At 35.0% G+C, this 20,367-nt stretch overlaps 1 protein-coding gene and 1 pseudogene across 1 annotated transcript in view; both read right to left on the bottom strand.

Moving 5' to 3' along the window:
- Positions 1–4,712, bottom strand: part of LOC124447855 (exocyst complex component 7-like) — a 50,905-nt gene extending 46,193 nt beyond the window's left edge. The window contains exons 1-6 of the mRNA XM_046998844.1: positions 4,273–4,712; positions 4,124–4,189; positions 3,930–4,029; positions 3,421–3,505; positions 3,020–3,125; positions 1,532–1,649 (exon numbers count right to left, since the gene is read on the bottom strand). Coding sequence (XP_046854800.1) covers positions 1,532–1,649; positions 3,020–3,125; positions 3,421–3,505; positions 3,930–4,029; positions 4,124–4,189; positions 4,273–4,341 — 544 coding nt within the window. The 5' untranslated portion in view covers positions 4,342–4,712. The remainder of the gene's footprint in view (positions 1–1,531; positions 1,650–3,019; positions 3,126–3,420; positions 3,506–3,929; positions 4,030–4,123; positions 4,190–4,272) is intronic.
- A 360-nt stretch (positions 4,713–5,072) lies between these two features.
- LOC124447964 lies at positions 5,073–20,355 on the bottom strand (annotated as a pseudogene).
- Positions 20,356–20,367: the final 12 nt, after the last annotated feature.

The raw sequence follows: 20,367 nt of genomic DNA, 5'->3' as shown, positions 1-20,367 counted from the left end.
GTCATAGAATTTTTTTTAACTGTTATTTTTATAATATTTATGATTCGATGTATCATGTAGATTCCAGATGAGATTTACGACTGCCTTTGAATACAATTAACACATATTCATAATAAGACAATGTTTTATGTTATCATTTAGCGTCATCGTAATTTCATACATTGAAATTTATAGCTATAGTTTAAAATTCCATATTTACGTATATAACGCGTAAATGAATGTGAAAATCCAGTTTTAGGGAGATTTTATGCATCAATAATAATAATAGTGATAAGAGACAGCGAAAGCAACATTTAATAAAAATAACAGTTCAAAATTTTGTATGGCTTGCATTTTTGCGCTTTTGCAGCTGGAACCGTCCTGGATATTCTTAAGTCACGCCGTTAAGGCCCGTAACAATCCTTACATAAAAGTCATTACCGCGACAACATGCCAGTATTCAAGCTCTCCTTCGATCGTTATGCTTTTTCTAACCCAAAATGTTTAATATTTACTGTATGCTTTCTGCCTTTATAAATAATCGTTCTGAATAAATACAATCGGATTAAAAAATGCTCCAAAACTCAAAAGCATCTCCTAACCATTTTATTGCCACTATTCTACATATGCAATACTATGTCAGAGTATTTCACAGTCCGAATTTTGTAATTTGATCTCGTATTTTTGCCACGTATGTCTACCGTCGGAAAGTTGGATTCATTTACTTCAGGTAGCGTTCCATGTATTTTAGTTTAATGGAACATACTCGCCTTAGGCTCGTGTTTCGTTCGCTTTTCTAAACTCTAGCTAAATTCGCGTTACAACCAAACCCATAATGAAAGTGAAACATATTTTCAAGGAAATACCTTTAGATTGGGCTTCTGTGACCAGCCAAGCCGCTATTTTACTCAAATCTTCTATAGCTTCGTCTAAACGTGGAAAAGAAAATAACATTTGGGAGACTAGAGATCATTAGAAAAGTGGCGAAAGATCATTTACGAGAAGACATTTTCGCTTATCGTTTTAAAATATTGATCTCGAAATTTCTTTGTTTTTTTTTTATTACCATTTATAGGTTTAAATTGAGGCGTGGATTCTTCTGTTTCTGCAAAGAAATACAAAAATGTGAATTGAGATATAATGATTTAAATCTGACGCATAATAACGTGTGTCTTTAACATAAGATGGCGAGACTAAGGCCTGTTTCAAACGTCACATTTTACATACGGCCATGTACCGAATGCACTAAAGAGAAAAGAAAATGAGATAAAATTCCTCATTAGCTTTTATTTCAAATGCATTCGTCTCATGTAAAACGCGACGTTTGAAACAGGCCTAACTGTTTAACTAAGTTTTAAACAGGATAACGAAATTTTTCACATAGATTGACCTAAAGGCATTACTATGTTAAGACAAATGGAAACCTGGATTACGCGCTAATTTGTTGGGGAAATGATATTTTGAAAATCACTGCCTTTATATAATCTACAACGCCTCCGAAAAAATTGCTAAAACTTTCTATAGTTTGACCTCCCCAAGAACTATTGACAACCTTCATTAGAATTCAATAAATCAATCAATGTTTCAGCTTCAAGAGGACTACTGTTTAGCGCCAGGAACTGTCTAAATGAACGTTCCATTTGTTCACGTCCTGTTTCCATTAAAGATGTCTGAAATGGAAATTAACTTTTTAATTAAGCAAGATTGACTTGAAAAAATATGTAATGATCTCACAAGGAGGGATAACTCTGGACTGTTGGGTATGTTGTTTTCAAAAAATACTTTATGATCTCACAAGGAGGGATAACTCAGGACTGTTGGGTATGTTGTTTTCAAAAAATACTTAATGATCTCACAAGGAGGGATAACTCAGGACTGTTGGGTATGTTGTTTTCAAAAATACTTAATGATCTCACAAGGAGGGATAACTCAGGACTGTTGGGTATGTTGTTTTCAAAAATACTTAATGATCTCACAAGGAGGGATAACTCAGGACTATTGGGTATGTTGTTTTCAAAAATACTTAATGATCTCACAAGGAGGGATAACTCAGGACTGTTGGGTATGTTGTTTTCAAAAATACTTAATGATCTCACAAGGAGGGATAACTCAGGACTGTTGGGTATGTTGTTTTCAAAAATACTTAATGATCTCACAAGGAGGGATAACTCAGGACTGTTGGGTATGTTGTTTCAAAAATACTTAATGATCTCACAAGGAGGGATAACTCAGGACTGTTGGGTATGTTGTTTTCAAAAATACTTAATGATCTCACAAGGAGGGATAACTCAGGACTGTTGGGTATGTTGTTTTCAAAAATACTTAATGATCTCACAAGGAGGGATAACTCAGGACTATTGGGTATGTTGTTTTCAAAAATACTTAATGATCTCACAAGGAGGGATAACTCAGGACTGTTGGGTATGTTGTCAAAAATACTTAATGATCTCACAAGGAGGGATAACTCAGGACTGTTGGGTATGTTGTTTTCAAAAATACTTAATGATCTCACAAGGAGGGATAACTCAGGACTATTGGGTATGTTGTTTTCAAAAATACTTAATGATCTCACAAGGAGGGATAACTCAGGACTGTTGGGTATGTTGTTTTCAAAAATACTTAATGATCTCACAAGGAGGGATAACTCAGGACTGTTGGGTATGTTGTTTTCAAAAATACTTAACTCACAAGGAGGGATAACTCAGGACTATTGGGTATGTTGTTTTCAAAAATACTTAATGATCTCACAAGGAGGGATAACTCAGGACTATTGGGTATGTTGTTTCAAAAATACTTAATGATCTCACAAGGAGGGATAACTCAGGACTGTTGGGTATGTTGTTTCAAAAATACTTAATGATCTCACAAGGAGGGATAACTCAGGACTATTGGGTATGTTGTTTTCAAAAAATACTTAATGATCTCACAAGGAGGGATAACTCAGGACTATTGGGTATGTTGTTTTCAAAAAATACTTAATGATCTCACAAGGAGGGATAACTCAGGAATATTGGGTATGTTGTTTTCAAAATGAACTCACAAGGAGGGATAACTCAGGACTGTTGGGATTATTGTCTTCAAAAAATTTAATGGCATCTTGAACTTTTATCAAGCTTTGTATGTAACTATCGACATCAGCACCAGGTCTGAAAAAATAATGGAAATTTATGAATATAATGAAGGGATAGAGACAGATGATGAGGGATGATGAGGGATGAAGACGTGAAAATTTAGGAGTTAGATAAAACAATTTCTGTTTCAACTTCACATTGGAAAGAACTTGGACAAGAGTAAAAAAATCAGCTGATAAACATATGAAATCACAGAAGGAGAGGTAGATAAACCATCCTACCATCCTTTCCTTTTAGTCAGGGGGGAGAAAACCATCTTACAACCTTTTCTTTTAGTCAGGGGGATACAAACCATCATCGAAACACTCACCCATCTCTGATGTCCTGGTCTTCTTTCGAAGCAACATTATGATAGCTGATAACATTATCTAGCCCTCGTAAAACTTTATCAATATCTGGGGAGATTGGTCAAGGGAACTACAACATATGTGTATCTGTTATAGCATTAATGAAACATTGTTGTTTGCCCAGGTTGGAAAACTTGTATCAAGTCCCTGTATAGCTGCAAGGATGTGAATTTATTTGCTGCCAGTGACTTAAAACCAGAAATATGCTGCAACACAAAGCCGATTGTACCATTTCGATTTTGCAAGAAAATATTAGTTCAATATCATGGTGGGATGCTGCAGTTTACCCTGAGATGATATAAGTACCAGCAAAGTAATTTAGAGGGGAAACATATAGTTTAAAATGGTCGTGTGGCTGCGAGAGAGAGCAAGTTTTCCAACCTCATTGTTTGTCTTCTTCAAAAGACTTAAACAGAATTGCACCTTAAGAAAATAAACTTGAGTATGAATAAAATAGAGTGTAAAAGGATACTTCTTTGTCGACGTTGTAGTTCAACAGTTTCTTTATGCACAGGTAAAATGTTTTCTTCTAGCTTGCTTAAGCGTTCGTTAAATGATGACAAGATACCACGCTGAAAATAATATAACCTTGCTATTTTAATGAATCAAATCTTCAATTTGAAAGTTGATGTTGTTATTCCAAAATTTTACTAAACTTGTCCTTACCATATTTTCTGTCAAATCGTCGCTTTTCGTCAAACTATCTTTCAAAAATGATAAATTTGCTTGCTCCTAAAAGTAAAAACCATTTCTATTCAACAGAACTGATATCTTGGTTGTCAAACTTGAACGTCTTGTCTTGACAGCAAGTTTACCTTTGAAAGTTTTTCAGCTAAAACTTTTTTCCTTTGAGAAACATGCTCTGGTCGGCTTTCTTGAATCATTTTTAATACCAATAGCCTTTCAAAAACGTCTCAAATTTTATCTTAAAAAGCGCTTAAACAAGGAAATAAACGAAAGTTTTACGAACGAAACACCATTATTTTAGGCCAGACTTCAGCAAAATTTTCGGGTGTTGCAGGCAAGAATGAAGATGGAAAAGAGAGAAGAGAGTTTTGCAGTGGAGCTTAGTACTGAGGTTGACCAAAGACTGAGTTAAAAATGGGATTGATTTTGTAAACGAGTCATGTCGCAAGTTTGCAATAAACAAACACGAACGACAAGAATTCCCAAAAGATTATCAAGCTGTAGTTAACATTCAAACCTTTTACATACAAACGCAATTTTGAAGTGGGCTAACTTGGTTCAGGTTATTGTACACGAATTTTAAGTCCTTTTTACTCTGTGATGTTTCTGATAACTAAAGAAGCATTGTAACGATGTGCGATCGTTTTTCTCTTTCAAATCATCGGTCTTAAGCATTATAAAATGCAATTGTGAGGGATATTTTCTACTAAGATATACGATAGTAAATATCCAATCTTCAATTGACTTTTCAAACTTAATCATTCTCCATGATATTTTCATGCAAGTTATTGTTCCTGAAAGTAAATTCAACAAACGCTTCCATAACGCCACACTTAAAATATTAAATAACATAAATACATATTAAAATATGTCATCCAAACATGCTGAACTTTTTGTCGACCAAAGATCATGTACAGTGAACGCCTTGTTTCTTACATAAAAACATAGCTTTTATTTTTCTATTTAAATTGTGTAAAGCATCAACAGTTAGAAAAATTGAAAATATAAAACTTAGTACAAAAGTTAAATCGATTTAAATAACTGCTGCTATTTGAAAAAAATGGACTAAAACACTTCATAAAAGTCTCTAGCAATTAGATAAACCTACATCACTAACTCTTTCTAACACATTGAGAAAAGAAATATGGCAAAAATGATTAAAACTATAAGCTAAAGAAGTGGCTGATTAAATCAAGTTGAAATTAATGTGTAGTGCTATTGTAGATGAAATTGATTGATTGCCGAATTTATCAAACATTTCTTGATCTCCAAGCCAATAGCTTTGGCCATGGGGGGAGGTACTGCATTACCAATCTAATAAAAAAATACAACATTGATCTAGCATATCAATTTGCTTTATAACAAAGATTTAACAAGATGCTGTAGCAAAATTCTATGATATAAGGCTCCTTAAATATCCAGGCTACACCACGTATTTTTAACAGGTTTCGCAAAATTGCGATAAAATTCATATGGTTAAGTTAGACATACTGTTTTTCAATGAAACTCTTACAGATAGACACACCGTTTCCAATCAAACTCATGCAGATAAACATACTGTTTTCAATGAAACTCTTACAGATAGACACACCGTTTCAAATCAAACTCATGCAGATAAACATACTGTTTTCAATGAAACTCTTACAGATAGACACACCGTTTCAAATCAAACTCATGCAGATAAACATACTGTTTTCAATGAAACTCTTACAGATAGACACACCGTTTCCAATAAAACTCATGCAGATAAACATACTGTTTTCAATGAAACTCCTACAGATAGACACACCGTTTCAAATCAAACTCATGCAGATAAACATACTGTTTTCAATGAAACTCTTACAGATAGACACACCGTTTCAAATCAAACTCATGCAGATAAACATACTGTTTTCAATGAAACTCTTACAGATAGACACACCGTTTCAAATTAAACTCATGCAGATAAACATACTGTTTTCAATGAAACTCTTACAGATAGACACACCGTTTCAAATTAAACTCATGCAGATAAACATACTGTTTTCAATGAAACTCTTACAGATAGACACACCGTTTCAAATTAAACTCATGCAAATAAACATACTGTTTCAATTCAATGAAACTTTTACAGATAGATACACCGTTTCCAATAAAACTCATGCAGATCAAAATCATAAAACTTGATCACACAGTTTCAAACCAAACTATGTTTATCAAAACACTGTTTTAAATGAAACTCTTACAGATCAACAAACTCGTTTCAATAAACACTCATGTAAACAAATTAAACTCAATGAAAATCTTACACACACTGTTTCAAATTAAACTCATGCAGATAAACATACTGTTTTCAATGAAACTCTTACAGATTAAACACCATTTTTAAATTAAACTCATGCAGATAAACATACTGTTTTCAATGAAACTCTTACAGATAACACAATTTCAATTTCATCTGCAAAACATACTGTTTTCAATGAAACTTAATAGATCAAAAACTCATGCAGATAAACATACTGTTTTCATTATGAAACTCTTACAGATCAATTGTCATGCAGATAAACATACTCAATGAAACTCTTACAGATAGACACACCGTTTCAAATCAAACTCATGCAGATAAACATACTGTTTTCAATGAAACTCTTACAGATAGACACACCGTTTCAAATCAAACTCATGCAGATAAACATACTGTTTTCAATGAAACTCTTACAGATAGACACCGTTTTCTATCAAACTCATGCAGATAAACATACTGTTTTCAATGAAACTCTTACAGATAGACACACCGTTTCCAATCAAACTCATGCAGATAAACATACTGTTTTCAATGAAACTCTTACAGATAGACACACCGTTTCCAATCAAACTCATGCAGATAAACATACTGTTTTCAATGAAACTCCTACAGATAGACACCGTTTCAAATCAAACTCATGCAGATAAACATACTGTTTCAATTACTTTAGCGTTTTTTTCCAAACCAGTGTAGTATAAAAACGACCCCAAACGTACGACTTTCACACCATATTCAAAATCAACGGATGATGTGTGAACTGGGTCCGAATCACACAAAGGCATGCGCACTACAGTCTTCATACCTGTCTATGTTTATCAAGAACATCTCCTTTAAAGCAGTAAGTATCTGGAAAACCCTGGGAACGAGCGCATTCACGCACGCTCACAACTCGATGTTGGCAGGGATGAAGAACACGTCCCTAAAGAAAATAAATCTCAAACTTTTAAAGTCAATAAAAAATAGAAAATTGACAGGTTTTGGTCACCTGTTTTCCCATCGGTTCAGGATTCGTTATAGTCGTACTGAAATAGCCATCCCACTCCAGTCTTCCATAGAGACCAGCCCAGTTATTGTGTCTGTTTCCAGTATGAGGTAAACACCATGGGATAAGGGTGTTAAATTGTCTATCCTGTGGATCACAGGGGGCACCCTCAACACAGCTACATACACCACGTTGTTGCCCGGATGAACTAGTGCCATTCTTTTTATCCTTATGTGTGTAACGCAATTTCTCCGTATATTTCCCATCTGCCAGGCGAACACATATGTTCGGTAAGTCACGCCAATCGGATCCGGGTACTTGGAGAATACGCTGTATCCTAGCAACGACCAATGACGTCATCTCTTTGCACACGTGATCACGCAACACGGTGTTTTCATTATACATACGGATCTGTAAACAGAATTTTCAGCTTTTATGTTGTATTTAATGCAGTTTAAGAATAGTGTGAAGATCTGATATCAGATGTAATAAAATTATAAATGGCTATCGATACCAAAGTTAATCCATATATGAAAGTCTACTACGAAGCGGGACTACGAGGTATCCACCTGTCTCTGGAAGTGGGACTGTGCATCTCCATCGTATGATATTTCTATTGCCTTTGCACCGTTTCTGATTTCTGGTAAATCTGACAACGCATCTCGTACCGTCACTGTACGATATGGAGCAGAATCATTTCTCGTGATATTTGATGCAAACTGCAAACATAAAAATCAGATTCATGTAAACATGAAAATTGAGATAGTTATAATCTCAACGTAGTTAACGTTGTTTTATTTTATGTAAAATTGGTCACGATGGTCAATAAAATAAAAACATCGCTACACAACACATAAGAGGTAAAAATACGAGATCAAATTACAAAATTCAGACAGTCAAATGCTCGGACATAGTATTTTTTTTGTAGAATAGTGGCAATAAAATAGAAAGAAGATTGTCTTGGGGCATTTATAACTCTTATTTTAAAAGTACAGAACGACTAATTATAAAGACAGAAAATGTAAGAGTGAATAAAAACCATTTTTCGTCAAGTCAAAGGAAAGCTTGGATATGACATGCAATCTATATGCAGATACAAAGTTATAGAGAAAAATAAAAACATCTCTAACATTGTCGCGGATATTACGAGTGCCATAACAAAAACAAGCTAAAGAAGACAAAGAGCATGCTAAAAATATATGATTGTAAATTTGCTAAGCGCATTTACAAGCACCAATTTCAGAGCTCGTTCCATCACAAATTAATTGAGAATTAATCTGATCATCAACTCCACCAACTCTCCAAGTTCATGGTCATGGAAACGACCAATTGTATGTACTATGGAGTAATTACCTCGCTCAGTAACAAATTTTCAGATATATTATCTGCGCATGCGCAGTCTGCTCGGGCATGCGCAGTCGGCTTGACCAGCTGGCCAAGTTCATGGTCATGGCAACGACCAACTGCATCTACTAGCATCGATTTTGAAGTAAATAGCATGCTTATTAGCAATTTAATGGAGAAATCATCTGCGCATGCGCTAGGGCATGCGCAGTCCACTCGACCAATTGTTCATAGTCATGGCAACGACTAACTAGATGTACTTGCACTACATTTGTGGCAACTAGCTCACTTAGTCACAACTTATCAAAGAAACAATCTGCGCATGCGCAGTAGTGACATTAATAATACCACAACTTTCGTAAGGCTTTGAATTTATGTATATATATATAAAGCTAAAACTTCATATAGTAGATGTCAACTAGCAGTGGAAGCTGGGTGCGATATAGTATGCAGTGGCTTAGGGGCCCACACTTCGGTGGCGACCGCACTCTCCTGCGTACCCCGAGCAAAGCCTATCGCAGGTGATCTCGGGTCTGATGGCGGAAGCTTGCTATTGCATCTCCCAAGTAGGATAGCGTGGAGGGCCGAAATCTCCTACCGAAACGTTAACATGCGGCGTTCTAGTGCCTTACGCTTAAGAAGGTATCGGGAAGCATGGACCGAAAACGGGGTTTTGCTTTCGAATTTTATCTTTTGTTTACAAGAGTTCTTATCATAAAAGAAACTAGAACATCCAAGGATACCACAAAGCTTCAAACAACTCCTGGCTTCTTGAATTATAATTTAAACCAATTGTAAACACGTTTTTACTCGTTACCTTTACAATGTAACTTTCTCAATTCTCCCATAATGAACGAGAGCATCCATGGGCTTCTTGGAAAAAGGGATTTTCTAATTTTTATAATAGTTTCTAAAATTAAGATTTAATAAGCCATGCAACTTGTATCGTCTAAATTGAAACTCGCTTTCAACCCTTATGTCATAAAATTTTAATTCATTTGGATGGTAAATTTCTTTTACTTAACAATATTTTCATGATTCAATCTAGAAAGTAACTTCTCTTCTCAAGTAATTTTGCGATTAAACAGTACACTTTTCGGTTTCTTTTGATCGCATGGAGACAGCCGTCAAAGTTACTACGTAAATGCATGTTCTGTGCATTTCGTTGTAAGAAACCACCCTACCAAAGAATATCCAGATCTGATTTTAGCTGCATCGAGCGAAGAAAATTGAAGAATTATTTTTAACTGTCACTTTTATGTTTATCATTCGATGTATCAAGAGATTCCAGATGAGATTTACGACTGCCTTTGAATATAATTAACACATATTCATAATAAGACAATGTTTTATGTTATCATTTAGCGTCATCGTAATTTCATACATTTAAATTTATAGCTATAGTTTAAAATTACATATTTACGTATATAACGCGTAAATGAATGTGAAAAGCCAGTTTTAGGGAGATTTTATGCATCAATAATAATAATAGTGCTTAGAAGACAGCGAAACAGTTCAAAAATTTGTATGGCCTTTTTGTGCTTTATGCAGCTGGAATCCGTCCTGGAAATTCTTAAATCACACCGTAAGGCCCGTAACAATCCTTACAAAAAAAGTCATTAACGCGACAACATGCCAGTATTCAAGCTTTCTTTCAATCATTATGCTTTTTCTAACGCAAATTGGTTAATATTTACTGTTATGCCTCCTACCTTTATAAATAATCTGTCTGAATAACTAGAATCAGATTCAAAATGCCCAAAACTCAAAAGCATCTCCTAAACCTAACCATTTTATTGCCACTACTCTACATATACAATACTATGTCCGACCATTTGATTGTCCGAATTTTGTAATTTGATTTCGTATTTTTAAACGTGTGCGTGTCTACCGTCGAAAAGGTGGATTGCAAACTATCTTCAGTAAATTGAATGGAACAACACACAACATGAGATGATAATTTTATGATTACCTTGTTATCATCAACAACCACATTAAGTTTGCAGGCTCTTGGATGAAAACAATGTGTTGGCTCGGGATACATCGGCAACTGATGCCCTGGGGCAGCCGCCATTATGATGGCCCGCCTTCGTGTTTGGGGTACACCATAGCTGCCCGCTTGCAGGATACCAAACGTACACTAAAATGAGAGGAAAATTTGTGATCTCTTTGTCGTGATGTTGATATGCTTGTTTACGAAACATTGCCAGCCATGTCTGTTTAATCAGGGGGTTCAGGATAATTTTGCACGGGGGTTGCTCTTGTTTAGACTATACTTTCTTAGCTACTTATTGGTTGTACCCGTGTTAGACTTTTATAATTCTGTCACTCTTCAATACCATGATTACCGAGATATTTTTATTATAAGCTCAGTACAATTGCTTGGTATAATGATATTTCTTAGAGAAATTAGCAAACCTCCTGCCAAGCTGGAGGGATGCTAATAAATGACCCCTCATCAATCCATGTGTTTAATATAAACGGTTGCAACAGGTATAATAAAGATTAACACCCAACATAATGTAAATCATTAACAGCAATATCGTGGGGTCACTATACCTGACTTCTCATCTTTATTTAGAATAACACACAACAGAATGTAAACCATTAACAGCAATATCATAGGGTCTAATACCTGGTACCCCATCTTCAACAAACATCTCAAAGTAAGTTTCAACACCATGCTCTTTTTGTATGATACAAAATTTCGAACATTTTCGAGGAGAAAATATTTTGGACGATAATAGTCGCAGTAACTGAGAAAGGTCGCGACGAGAGAGTTCTAAAATGAAAACATGAAAGATGGTAGATACGGAAAGCCTCGTTTCGAGCGCGTCGGCAAAAAAATGTCAGAAGCGGGATTACAATGCAGCTCTAATTTTGCAACTCACATTTCAACAAAAGTAACGCAAGCATTCGTGTCTGATTTAGTCTGGATGACGTATAAGTTTTTTATCATACACAACAATCAGTGGCGGATCTAGCATTCGTCAAAATAAATTGTAGCTCCTCAATTTTAAATTTAAAGTACTTTCAGAAAAACACTGTTGGTTTTGAATTTCTAAAAAATATAAGTTTACCAATGAATTGGCCTCTGAATATGAAAATATATGCCAAAATGTACCGCTGTAATGTATTTTGACGTACCCTAGATCAGCCACAGACAAGAATAACGTATTTGAGAGCGATGAAATTATAACTACATGCCCTGGAAATGAAAGGTGTTTCGTGTACATCAGGGTATAAAATGCCTCACTTCAAAGCAGGAGCGTACATTAAGGTGAGTGTGTTACTCCACTGTTTTAGTGAAATATGTATAAGAAAGGTGTTTCGTGTACATCAGGGTATAAATATATATATGAAAGGTCGAAACCGTGTGACAACGAAAATGTCAGTGCAGTTAAAACTGTAGGCATTTTAATTAAATAAAGGCATTATAAAAGTCGGTCTTGTAACGTAGAACATCCTGCTTCAGAGTATTTAAAGCCTGGTTCTCATAAAGTCGTCATAGTCGTTTCAGTCGTGCCAAAATTTCACATACGACCCGTGTGACTGTATGAGAACATTTCAGAGGCGACGGGATGACCTCAAATGAATCACACGACTGAAACGACCATGGTCGCATGGATAGAACTTTGCTCTATCCGGACGACCGAAACGACCGTTGAGAAATGCAAGCTACCTTTTATGGCGCAAAACGATTTTAAGAAGCAAATAACCAGCCAAAAGACTTTGTCTTTGATAAACAACAGTCGCCATTTTTAAATGTTTCGCGTAAAATTAATTAAGCAATCTCTCGGCAGTGCTAGTACGAATATATGAAAATTACATAGCTTGAGTGAGTTGAGTCGTCCCAGACGTTTTGAAAAACAACAAAACAACTCGGAAAGACTCGGAAAGATTCGGAATGACTTAAGCGACTTAATGACAACCATGCTTAAGAGCTGTAAGAATATAGATATACTCCTGAAAATACACTGCGTTTCTACTATATCATAGGCAAAATGCCTTTATTGTTAAACACAAACCTTAAGAATACTCTCTGGAGCTAAACCGATTCATGCCACTAAATCCTTGACAGGGAGGACCTCCGCACAATAATTCCACCTCTCCTTGTTTGGGTAACCGCTGACCACGTGTATTCTCAGTTTCGCCATCCATGGCTAGTTTCAGAAGATCGTTGCAATCATCCGTAAAGACAATTGTATCGGTGTTGTTGGCGCGAAATGCCTGAGCCGCCGGTTCATCCTTCTCGATTGCCCAGCGGGTTTTAGCGATCCCAGCTTGATGAAGACCTTCTGATAAACCTACATTAAATTATTTGTCATTATTATTGACAAGTACTTTGTTGAAGTTGGTACATTGTGTGAGTCATGTAATCCATATATGTACCTCCACATCCAGCAAACACATCGAGTGTTCGTAGTTGACCCACCTCCTTCATTTCATCACCATTTTCTGTCATCGATGTTTTTTCATCAGCATGGGAAGACATCTTTTGTTTACTTTTTCCTTTACCCTTCCCCTGGTAACAAAAATATAAAAGTTGAGGAAAAACATGGCTAAAATAAAGAAAAAAAAACTTCAACTAACTTTTCCTTTGTAAGATTGTCTTCTAGCTTCGTTCGGTATATCTTCAAACTCTCGAGTTTCGGCGTTGTATGCCTAACGCAACAAAATAAAGCAAAAACGAGTGATATAATTTCTATCGTAGGTATAAATTACTATAATTATTATAATTATTTAATTATTAACACATTGGGTGCTGCAGGCAAGGAAAACGAGGTGCAAATTACAGTTAAATAAAAGACTGGGTCACAGTGTATACGTCAACAGCTTTTCTTTTCATGTTTTGAAATGTTGTTGATTTAATTATCGTCATTTAAATAGTTTAAAGCATTCAAATTAAAAAAACAGAAACTATTAAATATATTATTACATCATTTTTAATAACTATTTGTACTAAATTGGACTAAAACAATTCGTTAAAGTTTCTAAATATTGAATATACCTGATTACCTATCACAATATTTACACGACGTATCAAAAAAAGGCTTTTAGAAATTAACCTATGATAAATTTTCAATGCTTGATCATTATACTTATCCTACTGGTGAAGGACACTACGCGTTTTGTTGATTGAAGTACGTTAAATTCTAGGAACAGAAAAGCTTTCGTTCTTGTAACAAAATATGTATAATTTATGAACGCAGTCGACGATATTTTATGCATCCGTAGACGTAACATTGTGATAGGAACTGAAATCATCACAACACGTTAATTTCTAAAGGTTTTCTTTTTTGATACACCCTGTATGTTATTAAATAATGATAATAATACACATGAAAAATGTACCAGTTGAACACGGATTTTCACTATTGATGAACGTTACAAAATCAATATTTCTACCTCTCTGTAATAAAAACGATCAGTTCCTTTAGAAGTGTACTCCTTAACAGTGGTTGTCAAATCAGCATCATATGACACAAAACATTTGCCCATCAATGACGTCACATTGACTGTCGCTTCTGGAAAGGAGATAACAAAGGAAAATATGTCAAAAAAAACCCACGATCGATGTTGTTCTTGAAATAAGTATGCTTTGATTAACCAATAATGCTTTAATTAAACCATAATTTTTTTTATCAAACATTGCTCTAATTTAGCAATAATGCTCAAAATATACAATATTTTTTTAATCAAAGTGAAAAAATTCCCTATTTAAACAATAATGCCATAATTTTGCAATCAAATAATTCACTCATCAAGCAATAATTCTTTAATTAGACAATAACGCTTCAATTACACAATGATTCTTCAATTAAACAATGATTCTTCAATTAAACAATGATTCTTCAATTAAATAATAATGCTTCATTTAAGCAAGAATGCTTCAATTAAACAATGATTCTTCAATTAAACAATGATTCTTCAATTAAACAATGATTCTTCAATTAAATAATAATGCTTCATTTAAGCAAGAATGCTTCAATTAAACAATGATTCTTCAATTAAACAATGATTCTTCAATTAAACAATGATTCTTCAATTAAACAATAATGTTTCAATTAAACAATAATTCTTCAACTAAACGCAGTAACATACACTACCTTCACAACTCCAATACAAAAGATTAAAATCAGCCTGATATCCGCATTTTACTCCTTTATGAGTATTTTCTGGCCTAAAAACGTCGAAATGACTCGTCACGGAGAAAATGTCACTACAATTGTCAATTTCACACACTTACTTAAAAATTATTGAAACAAAAAGTACTAAAACATATAATATTATTCTTAGCTTTAATTAAGTAAAAAATGTTATGTTTTCTAAATGTTATACATTGTCTAAATGTACCCAATGCAACTTCCATGAAAGCACCCAACCTTAATCAATATAACATCAAGAAGTTTTACTGTCCATTTTACGTAGGGGAGGGGGGAATCGAGGAATAATTTTGCACCGGGGGGTGCTACAGTTTGGAAAAGATTGCAGTGGCTACATTGTGAATGTTGCCGCATCATTTTTATGGTTAAATTTTGTTATTTTATACCATGCTTGAAAGAGATTTTTAGGAAGTGCGTTCACTCTCTTCACAATATCTTTAGTTGAATACTATGGTATATTGATATAACGTAGGCAAATTATCAACCCTCCTGTAATCCTTCAAACCAGGGTTAAGTATCTCTCAGTGTTACGTAGTTTCTTACTTAGTCACAATGGATGTATAGGTACATGTTTGTAGATGTAGATTGCCCAGGTTATTATAGTCCTGAGAAGGACTGTTTCTGTTGTTGTTGACTGACGTTTAGCGGTAGTCATCTTCATCATCACTTGATTACCGCTAAGGTCGAAGAAACGTCAGTCAACATCAACAACAACAGTCCTTCTCATGCCTCTACTAACCTGGACGACCTACATCTACAAACAGATAAATAGATGTAAAATTTTCTCAAAGACTACAACCCATCCTAACTTGTCATAATAATTCACCTAAATTGCGGGATCTTATGTTGTGGTCTGTCCACTTCGTAACTCCCAAAGATCGTCAAGGTTAGTAGAGTCCTGAGAAGGACTGTTTTTGTTGTTTGTTGACTGACGTTTCGACAACCTTAGCGGTAGTCATTTTTCTTTCTACTTATCCTATAACAGCTACGTTAAATGCGCATGTCACTGATACCTGTAAAACTTCCTCACGCGAAGCTTGATGCTGGAAGAATCCTCCTTGAAACATGAGCCCGCCTTTCTACTAATTAATAATATTTCACCTACACGAAGTAATAAATAGTCCAGTTTATCGACGAGAAACGTTTTAAACAAGAAAAAAAATGTACCTATCCTAAATGGTTGTGAAACATCTGTATTGCTTCCTTTGATGTATTCAGATGATTTACGATAAAACTCTGGATATAAATCGTCGTCATACTAAATGAAAGGATCATTTTTTATTTCTACATTTTTCAATATGAACAACCATAATGATGTGAAATTCACATAACAGGAAGAAGCTTATGGCCTGGCTAAGACAATGTCCACAAAAAGATGAAAAATTCCCACTTACTTTCTCGTCCGCTTTCTTTATACTATTCTTCAATTCGTCAACTTCTTGTTTTACTCTGAACACAATAAAACAAACATCAACTTACAGTTTTCGTCCATTTCAAATAGCTTTTAAAAGAGCCATATTTTTGTCTTATTCATTCCTATTTCGCTACCTGATTGTAACACATTTGTCAACTCCAAAAATTTTAACAACAAAGCTTCACCGGTTGACGCAGTTTGTGGTTGAAAATTCCGAGAGCTATAATCTAATCCTCATCTAAATCCAAACGTGTAATCGCCGAAAGATCTAATCTAATCCTCACCTAAATCCATATGCATCAGGTAAAAGATAAACAAAATCTCTTGGTTTGTACTGAACACCGTCAAGTGAAAAGGAACTAACAAGGAAATTATAGCATTCAGAAATACATAAGAATTCAGTAACGGATAAAGTGTAGGAAATGATACGAGTTTATTTCCAGGATATCGTCAACGTATTTCCAGGATATCGTCAACGTATTTCCTGGATATCGTCAACGTATTTCCTGGATATCGTCAACGTATTTCCAGGAAATCGTCAACGTATTTCCAGGAAATCGTCAACGTATTTCCAGGAAATCGTCAACGTATTTCCAGGATATCGTCAACGTATTTCCAGGATATCGTCAACGTATTTCCAGGACATCGTCACCGTATTTCCAGGATATCGTCAATGTATTTCCAGGATATCGTCAACGTATTTCCAAGATATCGTCAACGTATTTCTAGGAAATCGTCACCGTATTTCCAGGATATCGTCAACGTATTTCCAGGACATCGTCAACGTATTTCCAGGATATCGTCAACGTATTGTTACATAAAAGCCTTCGCTTTGAGGTAAAGCTCCAAACACGAACCAAAATATTGAAATGCTAAAACTAGTACATTTCGTGACTTTGCTTGTTTGAAAATAGTTTCTTTTGTTTAAAAACATTGTTGCAAATAGTTAAATATTCCTGGAAATAAAACTGCTTGAAAATTGTTTTGATTTCTTGATTACATTCGAGAGGCGGACTCTAGGGAGGCGAGTGAGCTACGCCTACCCCGTCAATGTTAAATAATCACTATTTGATGGACTTCTGCACAGTAAATGTCCAAGCATACACATTAACTTTTTAAGGATAGGATTCCTTAAAATAAATTTCTTGAGATTCAAATTTTACAATATTTCAAAAGACAGCCCCCGAATCTTACAAGAAATCTCACGCGATGAGGACGAGCCACCCTTCCCCATATTTCATAAAATCTCCCCTGATTACGTACATTCATGATATCGCTTGCTTTGGGATAGCAATAAACTAGAACCAATTTTTGCTGATTTCTTGCTTCGTAACAAAATATTGTACAACACACCTGTAGAAATTACTCGAACTCATCTCGTCGGACTCCATAATATCACCAAGTTTTGGTATCGAAAGCTAAACAGGCATAAAGAAAATTGAAATCTCAAAAAATAGTTTCCCACAACACCAGGTAAACAAGGGGGGGGGATTATCCAGTAGGCTGAGTAAGCTTAAGTCTATAGGCCCAGGCTTTTGATAGGCCCGTTGTATCTGGACTTAATTAGGATTTGAACGTTTTTGCTATTGCGGGCTGGCTAAATGTGCTTAACTTAGATAATTAACGCTGTTGAAACCTTACGAGCAATTGAATGCAGAGGGAAAATGACTTTCGTGCGATCTACTGTTCAAATGCTAAATGTTCGGAGCTCATGAAGTATCGACTTTTCTTATTTCCCTGACCATGTCAATCATTTTTGAAATTTCGTTTAACTTTAAAAAGAATTTTCCCCATTTTTTACCTTATAGGGTTACTAACAGGAAATGGAAAGGAAAAGGAAAACTGAACTTAGTGGAAGGAATAGATATCTTAAAGGCCTTTAACTTTGTCATAGCCTACAGGCCTCGTAATTTGTTATCCGCCACTGCAGGTAAAGGTTATACGGCAAAATACCTGGGAAATTTTCTCTTGCCTCAAACAACTGATGCAGCCCGATTTTCTCTCATTTTTACCGTAGTATTCGGGTTGTTGTTCAAATCGGCCGAATTCTTCATCGTACCTACGTATAAAAAATATCGTGGGGAGAATGTTGAAATCAATAGTTACATCAAAGCTCAACACTCGTACCAAGATAACACGGGGAGACCATACTTATCAATCAAGGAACGTGTTTATATTTATATGGCTCACCACATCTGATAGAAAAAATGATTCCCATCGTCCTCAGCGGTCTCACTGTCTTTCACTTCCTCTCCCCCTTTACTAAACCAATCATCACCAGGAGATTTGTAAGTAACCTACACAGATACACATCATTGATCTCCTATAACACTGGATGAATCATCATTGATCTCATATAACAATGGATGAATCATCATTGATCTCATATAACACTGGATGATTCATCATTGATCTCCTATAACGCTGGATGAATCATCATTGATCTCATATAACACTGGATGAATCATCATTGATCTCCTATAACACTGGATGAATCATCATTGATCTCATATAACACTGGATGAATCATTATTTTCAGCAAAAGAGAAATTCTTACAAAACATTTCGAGAGTATAGAGCCCAAAGGATTATCATCACATTGATCAACTATAAACAATTCCATAGGATCTCCTGTATTTCCAAGGACGGTTTCGTTACTACGACTAAAATCATTGAAAAGAGAGTGGATTTAGCCATTTTACATGAATAATTCGATAATCTGATAATCATTTGACAGAAGAAACGAGATTGTTCAAACAAATCTAACATGTTCGTTCTTAGTCTTCCTACCTCATCCATCGCCCATGAAACATTTTCTCCCCTTTGGAATCCTCCCACATTGATACGACGTTACATATGTACAGCGGCACTCTTGGGTCATTTGGACACAGTTTGACGTAGTCGCCAATGTTGACCTTAAGCAGTAATGAGACATGTATTGTATAAACTAGGGATCCAACGATAGTGCAAGGTTTTAAAAAAATACTGCGTTTTGACTAGTAATTTAAATCAACCTTAAAATGTTTCAATTTTCCATTAACTACCTTTTAATTTTAGTTGATGTATAATGAATTAGAATTAAATGGTAGTAAATGGAGAATTGAAACTAATGTTGACAAATAATTCATTTAATTTAAGGTAAACATCCATTAAGTCTAAAGTGAACCCACTTTCAACCTAATTTATCTTGAATAGAAAATCTTAAATAAAATTATTAAGTTAATTACCTTATAGAGCAATGTACTTCATGATAGATAAAAGCGTCATAATTATCATGAAATAAATCAGTTCTGCAGCATTACAATTATCTTAAATTTAGCACAGCAAGATTATGCAACTGGGCGTCTTTCATTTTTATTCAACACTATATTATTAACTACTTTAAGTAATTTTTCAACAATATATCTATTTATTAATTGACCTTTATTTCATTAAACTTCAAAGAAATGTACATTATTTTATAAGACAAATTTTCACAAAAATCTGGGCAATTAGAAGCCCCACAAAAATGTACTGTTTTGTTCCCAAGTACACTTCACTAGTTCCCAGGTACTCCCGCCTGCGGCGCCGCTTCGAAAATGGCGGGAAAATTAGCCTTCCAGTTATTTATAGAGTTCACTGCACACCGCCAGTTCCCAGGTACACTCCGCTGGTTTCCGAATACACCCCCTTTACAGATAAACTACGCTAGTTCCCAGGTCCACCCAGCTACATAAATTGTGCAGGCACTGACCTCTTCATCGTTTACTTTCACGCAACTGTAATAACATTTTTTATCTTCATGTTTCAGCGGTTCGCCAACCCATGATAATTTAGTCTGGAGTATTATACACAAACCAAAACAAACAGTTGTAACATTATACGTAAGATACCAAAAACAAACAGCTGAAGTTACAAACCGAATAACTTTCAATTTATTTTGCTTCTTTTTTTAGTTTTCATTTCTTTCACTTGTTCTTTCACGTTCTGTAAAAGAAACTTTTTGCTCAAACATCCCAAAAACAACACACATCGATCCATTAATGTCCACAA

The sequence above is a fragment of the Xenia sp. Carnegie-2017 genome, unplaced genomic scaffold (assembly GCF_021976095.1).
Source record: "Xenia sp. Carnegie-2017 unplaced genomic scaffold, XeniaSp_v1 HiC_scaffold_23, whole genome shotgun sequence".
Classification (NCBI taxonomy): domain Eukaryota; kingdom Metazoa; phylum Cnidaria; class Anthozoa; order Malacalcyonacea; family Xeniidae; genus Xenia; species Xenia sp. Carnegie-2017.
This window is presented reverse-complemented; position numbering and strand designations above follow the sequence as displayed.